Source organism: Hippopotamus amphibius, chromosome 5, assembly GCF_030028045.1.
Source record: "Hippopotamus amphibius kiboko isolate mHipAmp2 chromosome 5, mHipAmp2.hap2, whole genome shotgun sequence".
NCBI lineage: Eukaryota > Metazoa > Chordata > Mammalia > Artiodactyla > Hippopotamidae > Hippopotamus > Hippopotamus amphibius.
The window spans coordinates 15,892,633-15,904,714 of record NC_080190.1 but is presented as its reverse complement, the minus strand read 5'-3'; the positions used below and the strand labels follow the sequence as shown (position 1 = coordinate 15,904,714).

The 12,082-nt window shown below is 47.0% G+C and overlaps 1 protein-coding gene across 4 annotated transcripts in view; it reads right to left on the bottom strand.

The window, feature by feature from the left end:
* The window catches only part of GFRA1 (GDNF family receptor alpha 1), a 205,012-nt gene that overhangs the window by 55,188 nt on the left and 137,742 nt on the right, over nucleotides 1–12,082 (bottom strand). For all 4 annotated transcript variants that reach the window (XM_057735695.1, XM_057735696.1, XM_057735692.1 and 1 more), the window contains one exon: nucleotides 8,793–9,129. In XM_057735695.1, the coding sequence (XP_057591678.1) occupies nucleotides 8,793–9,129 (337 nt within the window). The remainder of the gene's footprint in view (nucleotides 1–8,792; nucleotides 9,130–12,082) is intronic.

The window sequence follows — 12,082 nt, the reverse complement described above, 5'->3', positions numbered from 1 at the left end:
AGCCCTCTATGAATCCTGGGGTCTCCTTTCCCCCCACTGTTTGCTCCGTGGATAAAACATATCTGAAAAAAAGAACGACATGAAACGGAGGCATCCCCGTCCCTTGAAAGAAAGAGACTGCAAAATCTATATAGCTGGGTTTACATCTGGACTAGAGAGGGGAGCTAGCTCACCCTGCCTGGGAACTTCATGGGTCCTAGCACGTGAACCGGTCAACGGGCAGAGCAGAAGGGTCCCCTTTGAAGAGGAACAAGCCGTACAAAGCAGCAGAGGGGATCAACTGGGGTCTAGAGAAAGTGGTCTGAAACCTGGGGTTCCAGAAACTCCCTTCAAGTCCCTCCCACTCCCACTTGAGCACTTCTGGGAACAATTCCAGGCTTCTCACCCACTGCACGTTTTATCAGCACTACATCCAAGATGCAATTCACAGAATGGAGGTTTTCCTCTGATTAATGAAATGGCCAGAGGGCAAGGAGAAGGTAGGAAGGCAAACACCTGGATGACCCCAACCTGGTGACATAACCACGGATTGTTTAGAGCTGGTTGTCACTCTGTGACAGCAGAGAATTCATCTCCCATGAGATACACAGCCAGGTCTCTGATATCTGCTGCCTGGGGGGAGGTGAGGGTTGAGGACCCTGAACTCCAGTGATACTTCAGCAGGGAGTTACGGAGTCCAAGCAACCAGGTGGGAGCTCCTGGGTAACGGTCACATGACTTACACACCTAGGACCCTTTGGGTCAGACACACTGCACTCTATGAATGTGTCCGAATAGATGACTGAGTTAATAATAAGAAGAAAACTAGTGTGGCCTGGAAAGATTTTTTCCTATTTGTAGAAACAACTCTTGCAATCAGTAAGCTGTCACAGAGAAACCACTCTAAAATAAGCAATGAATGCTCAAAAGGAAATTAGATAAAGTAAGAACTTAATGAGCATGTACTACCTGAGTAGCGTTTTTTTTTTTTTTTTTTAATGTTTTAAATGATGCTAAGAGGCTGTGATGGACATTATGTCCTTACGCTCTGTGAAAGCTGTCTTTAAAACGGATGCTGTCTTAGTTACTGAGCCATAAACAGCGTCTAGATCCAGAGGCTAGCCGGGATTATCATTCTGCCTGTCTGGAACTAAAGGTAGTAAGGCTGCACGGTGTAAGAACATTGTATTCTTGTCATGAAAGACAATCATTTGGAAAGAATGACAGAAACCAGATTTCGGAGTTAACAAGAGCAGGCTGATTCCCAGCTCCTCCACGCTGGCTGAGATCACAGAGATCACGGAGCCCAGTGCGTCTCATGATTAAAACCCAGTAAATGGGCTGTTGCTCCCGCATCCTCCTCAAATCCACAGCCCTGGGCCTCTGTCCCATTTCAACCACTGGTGGTCTCTCCCATGCCTCTCGCCCTTCCAGCCCAGCTCAGATGGCAGCTTCTCCAGGAAGTCTTGCTGACCCTCCAGCCCAAGGCCAAGTTGGCTGTTCTTACCTCTGTCCTCCTGTAGCACTTTGTACCTTCCTGACCACAGACACCCAAACCAGGCTGTAATGACGGTATGTGCACCTGCCTTCTCTTCTGCACAGCAGGTGAGGAGCCAGGTCTCCACTCCTGGCACAATAACTGCAGACCAGCTGGCTGGCTGGATGGGTGACTGGGTGGATGGACAAATGGAGGGATGGATAGGTGGATGGATGGTTGGATGGATGGATGGATGGATGGACGGACAGACAGATGGATGGATGACTGGGTGGATGGACGAATGAGGGGATGGATAGATGGATGGTTGGATGGATGGATGGATGGATGGATGGATGGATGGATGGATAGATTTCCTATGTGCTAAATCTATTCTCCTGGTCACCCCTCATCTGGTCCACTGCAAGCACCTCCTATCTGGCCTCCTGGACTCTCCCCACACCAGTCCTCACCCCACACTGCCACCTGGGCACTCTCTCAGATCCAGCCGATCATATCTCACTTCCCCCCTGCGCCCCCACCTTGTAGGATAAAATCCAACACTTCAACATGGCACCAGAGGCCCTCAACCTCTTGCCTTTATATCACACTAATTTTTCTCCCTCAGCCCCCAAGACAGACCCCAGACCCCCCACCTCCCACCCCCTTCACTGCGTCCTCCCCAAACTGAGCGCCTTCTTTCTGCTTGACGTTCCCTACTTCGCACCCGCTGAATATGGCTCCCGAGACCCTCCACTATGAACCTCCTCCCCCAAAGAAATACGGGGCTCTCTTTGGGCTTCCTGGGCAGATACGATTCTGTTCCTTTTCCCTCCACTTTCATACTCAAAGGCAGTAAAAGACAGTTCCGCTGCCAAGACTCCCTCTGTCCACGTGGTTCTACTAACTGGCAGAATGCGCAGATGTAAAGGAGTGTCTGATTCTCTGTCTCAGGGCCAAGAGTGGCCAGTGTGACTCTGGTGAGGATGTGGGCAGGTGGGGGAAGGGGTGAGGGGAAGGAAGCAGAGCCCCTGAACTTGGGCAGGCACAGGGAGGGGCTGCCTGGGGAGAGAGAGAACACAGTAAATCCGGACAGGCGTTTTCTAGCAACAGGCTCTAGCAGGAACAGACAAATGGCTTCACACCCGCTTCTGCCAAAGGAGAGATAAGGAAAGAGATAAGAGGCGACAAGATAGAGCAAGTTGTAGCGGGTGCCCGCCTGATTCACAGCTCAGGTTACCCCCGTGAGCCAGGGATGCGGTGAGCTCAGACCCTGCTTAGCTAGTGCTGAGTGGATGCACAGGCTGGGGGTGGAGGCCTGGAAGATCCACCAGGAAGCACAGATGATGGAGGACATCCTTGCTCTTTGCTGAATGAATCACTGTACACACACACAGGAGCCCCCCACCCCCACGAGCAGGAGTCCAGGGGGCCTCCAGCCCAGAGACTGGGTGGCAGGCAACTCGCACAGGTGGAGCACATTAAAAAATGAGCCATTTGGCACTCTGCAAAGCTAAAGACACCCATGTAATCATCTGAAATGAAAACTGCTCAAATGAACTGGAAAATGTTTTACTTGTATTTTCTCATATTCCCGAACCTTTCTTTCCATGGTTCAAAAGTTTGCATTGTCTAATTGCTGATTTCCATTTGTGAATGAATCAGCGTAAAATAAAATTAAGTGCCAAATTAATCTACCCTTCTAGTTTTAGGCATTAATTATCCTCTGAGCCATTTTCTCCTGCGCTTTGCCACATGTCATGACAAGCCCAGATACAGTGATGTAGAATCCAGTTTTCAACTCAGGAATGTAGCCCAAACAGCAGAGGATGTCCTTGAGCTCTAAGAGCCACAGTTTCCTGTGCAAAAAGATGTCTGATTCCAAGCAAAGGAAACACATTCCTCACCTTTTAAAGGTACACTAACAGTGTTGGACCAAGGAAGTTACTGGAGGAGAAATTTGCAGCATGGTCTTATGATACGTTTCCTCAGCTGTCACAGTTAACAAATTAACAACAACTAGTCCACATAGAAAGATAGAACCATATATACGTGGTCACTTGGTCAAAGCCACCACTCTTGAAAACTATGGGGATACAGAGCCTGGGCACCTGGAGGAACAAGTAAATCTCGGTGCGGCAGGGGGCGGGCAAGAAAGCCCTGGAGACAGAGGTCACATAGGCCCTGGTCCCTTCCCTTTGGAGGTTCAGCATTATCAGAATCTTTCCAAAAGGTATGAGTTACCCTTGGCCAAGCACTGTTTAAGCCTTAAAAAGGCAATATGCAGCAACAGGGATGAACCTGAAGGACATTATGTTAAGTGAAATAAAACAGTCACAGAAGGACAAATACTGCATGATTCCACTTTACATGAGGGGTCTAAAATCATCAAACTCATGGAAGCAAAGAATAGAATTGTAGCTGCCAGGAACTAGGGGGAGGAGGAAGCAGATAGTTTCTTTTTTTTTTTTTTTTAATTTTTATTGGAGTAGAGTTGATTTACAATGTTGTGTTAGTTTCAGGCGTACAGCAAAGTGAATCAGTTATACATATACATATAACCAGTCTTTTTTCGATTCTTTTCTCATATAGGCCATTACAGAGTATTGAGTAGAGTTCCCTGTGCTACACAGTAGGTCCTTATTAGTTATCTATTTTATACACAGTGGTGTGTATATGTCAGCCCCAATCTCCTAATTTATCCCTACTCCCCGCCACCGTATCCCCTGGAAAGGTAGTTTCGGATCAGTGGGAATAAAACTTCAGTCACACAAGATGAGTAAGTTCTAGAGATCTACTGTACAATATTACGCCTATGGAAAATACCATATTGTACACTTAAAAACCTGTTAGGAGAGTAGATTTCATGTTGTGCTCTTACCACAATAAAAACTTTAAGAAAAGAAAGAAAATGCAAATACAACACTCAATTCCACCTAGGGTGCACTGCCAGGAGAGGGAGAGTCTGAGAGTGTGTTCAAGTTGGAGGGCTCACTCTGGCAGGAACCCCTTAGGACCAGCCCCCAGGGCAAAATGTCACACTTTGGGAAACAGTGGCTTCACACTGAGTATGAACTAAGAGTTGTTAGTCTGCACCCAAGATGCAGCAGCTCTGCTGCAGGTGCAGAATGACCAAGAAAGGCACAGTCACCAAACCACCAAGCAACCTCTGGGCTGTTCACAACAGCGACACCGTGTGGCAGCAGCTAAGGCCACAAGTCAGGTGGGCTGGTCAGTAGCCTCAGGCCCCCTCTTTTCTTGGCACTGGAGGCAGAAGCGGTTTTGGAACATACCTATAATTCTCAGATGAAAACAGGAGGGGGCATGCTCAAGAGGAAGATGCTAGCCCTCTTGGTAATGAAGGAGAGCGGAGGCACCTGAGTGAATAATCAGAAACATTAAAGAGCTGTAAACATATCTGTAGCACCCTGAGCCAAGGCCCAAGTGCTGAGCTTAGTCTGGCTGTCAGAACTGGAGGCACAACTTTAAATTTTGTATATATAAACACTTGCATCGGGAATAAAGGCATACGCTTCCTTTAGGACCAAACCCCGTCCTGACATCTTTCCAGGCACTAAGGAAAGCAACGAGAGGAAAACTAGCAAGGGAGACACTGTGCTCAGGGGAAGAACTGGAGACTCTTACATTCCATCACACCCTTCTAATAACACCTCTGTGTTTGATTTTCTGCAGACAAGCTTGGAGGCCTAAACAGTCAAGCTCTCGCCTCTCCCCAATCACCCCAAGAGGAAAGAAACCTGTCAGCTTCCCTAAAAGGGAAAAGGCAAAAAGAAAACAAAGTCAAAAGGAAAAGATAAAGTTGCGTCTCCTCTGTGGGAAGGCACAAGGCAGGAGAGCCAGCTTTTGCGCAGAGGCACCGCTGGACCCTGGGGAAGGAAACCTGTGTGCTTCGAGTTGGAAAGCATGAAGTGCAGGGAAGTTTTAATGAGCCTGAGCAGCTCTTTGATAGCCCCTGATGTTGAGAAGGCGATGGAGCATTTGAAATGTGAGCTTTCAAAGAATATGCTTTTTAGGAAGCAATTTTCCCTCTTGCCATCCCTTTGCTTTGGGGATATTCAAGCTGGGCCTTTAGTCACCCTGGTGGAGGCACCTCCCTCCCTCGGATGGGTCTGGGTCAGAGCAACTTTAACACGAAACCCTGCCGAAGCCCCAGCTGCTGCTCTGGGTGGTAGTAACTACGAGGGCTTTGCCAAGATGAATCGAGAAGAGATGCAACAGATGCAATAAAAGGCATAAAATTAAAGACAAGATTAATAAAACCTGATGAAAGAAAACACCGCTAGCTTACCTCGCAGCTTAAATTACATTTACCACATCCGACAGGGAGGGGGTAATCATGAGTAATAAGTCCAGGCTCCGCAAAGAAATTATGGGCTAAATAACTTAACGACAGGTAACACCAGGGGAAGTCACTGATTCACCTTCCCAGAGAAGACTCAAGACAGGGTATAAAACCCATCCATCACACTGAGGCAGATTTCACTTGGGAGGGCCCCTGAGGGTCTAGGATCTGGAATCCCAAACAGCTCAGAGCCAGAAATGTGGCAGCAACACAAAGACTGCTTCTGGTTGCCGCTTCCGGTCCAGCCTGGCTTCACACCACTGCCTGGTAGCTGTTGTCACCACAGCCCGACCTTGGTGTGAACAGGCACAGTCATTAAGTGAGGGCTGTCCTATTGTCCCCTGTTCCTTTCTGCCCCATCAGCTGAGGCTGCTCTATGGCCTCCATGCATTCTAGGGCTACCTCCATGCAAATGGTTCCTGGAACCAGTCTGGTCCCCAAACGGCACCCAAACCATCCCATTATCTGCAGATTCCCCCTGCCTCCTCCTCGGAACACCCCAAGTTTCCAACCTTCCAGCTGTTTCTCACCACAGCTTAGCAGCAAAGCAATCTGATTTGACTAATTCATACCAACCCTCCAAGGATTCTCTCTTTTTAGAGAGCAGGCCAGGTAAAACAAATGGACCCCTCACAGTGGGCTTTGCGCCTACACAGGAGGTGTCAGGAGCCTCCTCTGGATCTCTCCTGCAAGACAGACCTCACGAGAAGAGGAGGAAAGGCTCCATCACCATGCTCTCTCCCAACGCCCAGTCACTGTCCAGTGGACAGAAAGCTCACCCACTGTTCTGTTCCCTCCCCTGACGACAGCTTCCCATCTCCGGGCCTCCTGGCTTGGACCCACCAGTGAACAGGATAACATCTCCTGTAGAGACAGGGAGGGGCTGTAGCTATTTGGTTTCAAGCCAAGGAAGACCCTAGAAAGTCCTGCTCTTAGCAGAGGGATTCCTTCTGCTCAAAGACTGAAGAGACATGGACGGGAACTTGGGGTCTTCAGAGGAGAGGTTTTCTTCTTCTCTGTTCCCTGGGATCCTAACCGCGGATCCCACAGCTACTTCCTTGGTCCTGCTCTCACCACATTCATCTAGAATAGGGGGTTCTTAGAGTCCCTGGCTGATTGGCTTCTCCAGGTTACGGCTGCGAGGAGACCCTTCGAGCACAGCCATCCCTGATCCTAGTCCACAGCCAAGAGGTCTCAATGGAAGAGGGGCATGAAGGTGAGGAAGAGTCTTTGGAGAAGCTGCACTGCCTGAGCCCCCAACTCCTTCCAAGACAGGCTCAGTCATCCGAGTGTTCCTTATATAGCTTCCAACTTGGGAAAATAAATGGAGAGATATTACTCCCAGAAAAGCATGAGGGAGTTCTATAGGTAACGAGGACTTCTGTTCTTCTTAGGTCACTATCTGAGCTAGTCTAAGGAAAGAACAGGACTCCATTCTATCAGAATAAAACTTAAACTCACGGGCTTGCCTTCTGGTGCAGTGGTTAAGAATCCACCTGCCAATGCAGGGAACATGGGGGTTTGAACCCCGGGCTCGGAAGATCCCACATGCCTCGGAGCAACTAAGCCCATGTGCCACAGCTATTGAAGCCTGCGCGCCTAGAGCCCATGCTCTGCAACAAGAGAAGCCACCGCCCTGAGAAACCCACGCACCGCAACAAAGAGTAGGCCCCACTCGCCACAACTAGAGAAAGCCCTTGTGAAGCAACAAAGATCCAAAGCAGCCAAAAATAAAATAAATAAATAAATAAATAATAAAATAAACCTTAAAACAACAACAACAACAACAAAAAACAACAACTGAAACTAACCAGAAACACAGCTCACCAGAATCCTCAAACTAGCTCACCAGAATCCTCAAACTACCAGACAGTTTCTTCCCCCTGCCCTCTGCTCTTTAGAAACGGGAAACTTATAAGAAAACAAGCACAAAGTCCCACCCTCACCTACTTGTCTGCCTGTGAACACTTATCAAGTGCACAGAACTTTGTCAGCGACGGCATTTGAAGACTCCTGGCTCTATCCTGGGGGCAAAGCACAGGTGTTGTCCAATGATGCCCCGTCTGCATCTCTAACTCGACATCCAGCCTGTGCTCTGAATGCGGCACCAGCACTGCCTCAGGCCGCAAAGACTCAAGTCTCTGCTTATCAAAATCTACTTGCTTCGATCAGCAATGAATTCAACCCAAAGTTCTGGAAGGACACACATCAAATTGCTGACAGTGGCGGCTGGGAGCAAGTGGAAGCAGAGAGAAGAGGAGCCTTCCCTTTCCGTCTATGAATTCTCTATTGCTTTTTTGCTTTCTTTAAAAAACACATAGAATATATTCATGGAGACCTTCAAACATTAAAATGAATTAATAAATGGCCAAGAAGGAAAACGAAGTGACTGTTTTCAACAACACAGCCCAAACTCGGCCAGGTTTCCATGGGGACTGAGATCCGGAAGCACGGAAGGGGTCCACTCTCAGCCATGTTGACGACTGAATGGCCCAGAGCAGACCCAGGCATTCTGGAAGTTCTCCTCTTCAGGGCTGGACACAGCTCCATCCCTCCCTCTCACTGCTCTCTTCCAGTTTTCTGACCTTGATGACAAGAGCTCCCAAATTTCCAGCACCTCCTACCCCACTTACTTAACATTTTTTGACCCCTAGCAGGTCTCGGGTATAACAGAGGGGGCACATGCCTTCAAGCTCACCTGGCCTCAGGTGACCCTCTGTGCTTACTAAGTCTTATTTACCTCATCCCAGCACCTCTCAAAGCATTCCTTGGGTTAAAGACGGGAACCTTCCTCAGGGCAAGAGACTAACCAGCTGCTGGAGAACCCTGTGCCGGACGCAGAGGTCAGTTTTTGGCCCATCCGTCCCAAAGACTCCCCTCTCCCACCCGTCTGCAGAAAAGAGAAGCCTGGCCACTGAAGCAGCATAAAGGTTCTCCCTGCCACCCCGTTAATCACCAGGCTGCCGGTGCGCTTACCTGCAGATGTAATTTGTCTTGCAGGAGTCCTGCAAATTCAAGCAGTTGGGCTTCTCCCTCTCCTCGTAGGAGCACACGGGCACGATGGTCTGCCGCCTCCTCTCAGTGCAGGCGATGTCCCGACAGGAGCAGAAGAGCATTCCGTAGCTGTGCTTGGCCGGGACCTTGTCGAAGAACTGCCGGAGGGCCTTGTGGCACTTGCGCCGGTTGCAGACGTCGTTGGACATGCTGGTGGTGCACGGCGTGATGTACGCGGACCTGTACTTCTTGCAGGTGTCGTCCAGGTTGCAGGCCTTGGCGGCGTCCAGGCAGTTGTTCCCTTTGGAGATGTGCTCCACTGCAAAAGGAGAGAAAGGCAGGCGTGATCACTGGGCTGGGCGCTGCTCTGCTTTCACTGAGATCTGGCCGTTACCTGGCGGTGCTGGCAACTCTGATCAGCTCTGTGTTTTGAAGCTAATAACTTAATGAGTTCGTGACAACGAGGAAGTATCAGGGGCACAAAGGCTGGGAGCCCACGCAGCACACAAACTCCTAGCATCGTCTGAGATGTATAATTAGGAGGTATTGAGTGAGGCCAAGGGAGCTCAGGCACCTGCTTGACTATGTATAAACAAGGCAACAGGAGGACAAGTTTCCAGCTCCTGGTTGGTAAACTGAAATTAGGATAAAAGAAAAAAGCAACAAATTATATACTTGTTTATTATGTAGTATATAAAATGATACGCTGAATGTAAGTAAAATTGCCATGCAATCCTCCAGGAATATAATTATGTAATAAATGCACATAGTACACGCTAATTACTATATGATTACAGAGTAATTGCATGGTTATTTGAGCCCAGAAGACAAAATATTATGCCAGCTCTCTACACAGGAAGAAGCAACTACATCGAAGCTGTATTTAAGTTCTAGCTCACAGGCCATTGGAAGAAAACCAGAATAAATTACATAAAAATTTGCAAACCTCAATTACCATTTAACTTACTGCATAGAAAATTTGGGATCTATGAGTATTGAGGTTGCAGATTAGAAAAAGTCAGTATTTTGGATAGAATTTCAATGGGCTTACAAACCATAGGCCTTAGGAATCTCACAGAACATATGTCGCCTTCTGTTTAAGCCCTCTGTGCTCATGCTGTCAGAGAAGCCAGCACTGTCCACTGCTGGGCTGCCCGCTGTGAGGCCTGGAGAGAGAGCATGGAGGAGGCAGGGCCCACCGGGGTGGCTGGGTGGGTTGGCAGGGCCAAGCCCAATGGGCAAAGTTAAAAGATGAATGGGCCAGGGAAATTAAGCTCATTTCCCATAATATAGCTCTTACCAAAGGGAGGGGAAGTGATGGCCCATGGAAAATTGATAATTAGGTGCAGCAAGGATGCTCCAGAGACAGCAAGGAGGCAGCAGGCAAGCAGCCCACACAACTGTGGGATTCAATCCCCAGCAAGTTCCTGCTCAGGCCTCAGCCCCTTCTTGGGTTTTAAACCCCCTTTCATTCTCTTTATGCACCCCTGTTGGTGGGGACCATGAAAGCAATTGAGAATTAGCAAGACAAGAGTCAGAGTCCAGCTGGGTTGGGTGGGACCAAAAGACAGGGCAGTGCATTTAGTATCTAAGAGGCACATGGAATATTATGAAGCCTTAAAAAAAAAAAAGAAGGAAGTCTGCCATATGCAACAACACGGATGAGCCTTGAGGACATTAGGTTTAGTGACATAAGCCAGTCCCGGGAGGACAAATGCTGTAGTATGGTTCCACCTGAATGAGGTATCTAAAACTCTCAGACCCATAGAAGCAGAGAGTTAAATGGTAGTTGCCAGAGGCTGGGGTGAGGGGGAAATGGGGAGTTGTTATTCGAGAGTATAAAGTTTTAGTGATGCAAGATGAATAAGTTCTAGAGATCTACTGTACAACATCACACCTACAGTTAATAATGCTGTATTATGCACTTAAAAACCTAAGAACATAGATTTCACGTTAAATGCTCTACTAAAATAAAATTGTATACAAGAAAAGAACAGAAACAACAAGCCCAACATCTCAGGGAATGAAAAACTCTCCTTGGTCTACTGATGATGTGCCTTGCTTTAAGAAAATTCAATGTGCAAAAATCTGAAATCATAAGATTATACCCTGGCACCACGAGCAGTATTTTATGATGCCCCAGGTTTGTGTTTCTGCCTATGACATCTGAATTCAACAATTTAATGGGGAAAGCAATAAACAAGACACTCAGCCTTTCTTAGGTGAGCCGTGCAGGAAGCCAGCAGCTGCATGTACATCCTGCTGGTTTAACAAGCACAGCTGGTGCATTTTCTCCATCATGACCTTCCCAGAGTGGATTCTCTCTGGCTCCTCTGTTTTCATACTCGGGCACTTCAGGACTCAAGGAGTGAAATATTCACCATGTGCCCTGACAGATCACCAGGCCTCAGTGTCACTTCTAGCTTTTCCCTCTTTTGAGACTTTCTACTGTTGTGCCCACTGGCAACAGTGACTGATGTTCCTAAAGGTCTACAGTGTGCTAGGAGATTTCTAAATTATGCATTTTTGGATGATAATCTAAAATAAATTAATATGACCAAATTCTGGATCTTCTGGATTAGGCCCTTAAGGCTGGATATTGGTACAACAGTTTCACTGCCTGCATTTTCACTTGCATTGGTGTTCAATGGTACTTTATGAACCCTGGCTGAAAAGAAAAGAATAGAGGCACACAGGTTGACTTAATACTTAAATGGTGGGGAGATTGGGATTGCCATATATAGGTTACTAATAAGAAAAAAATAGCAAATTGTGCACTTTAAAAAAATGCAATTGATTGTATGTCAATTATATCTCAATAAAAGTTCTTAAAAAAATACTTAAATGATGTAGCCAGGGATATATGAACACACAGTTCATGCAAGTTGAAATGAAGAAAAATGACAGAGAAATTAAGTCATCACATGGCTCCCAGTAATGTAGGCCTGGGTCAGATTGTCAAACTCAAAAGAAATGTTGAACTGCATCCTGACTGTAGGCACCAATTTATCTTCAACAAAACAATATCATCCCTTATATTAGAGTCATGTTATTAACTTGCATTTCATTGGTTTTAAACTTTTGCTCATACTTAATTTGTGTGTGTTGCCTATATAGTTGTATAAAAGCAAAGAATAAGAGCTGATAGTTTTATATTTATAAACTTCAAATAAAATTATAATAAAAATAATAAAATTTAACACATGAGGTCCAGAAATTTTATTTCTCTCTGAAAGTTCTCCATATAATACACATGTTTTAAAAAGCTGGCC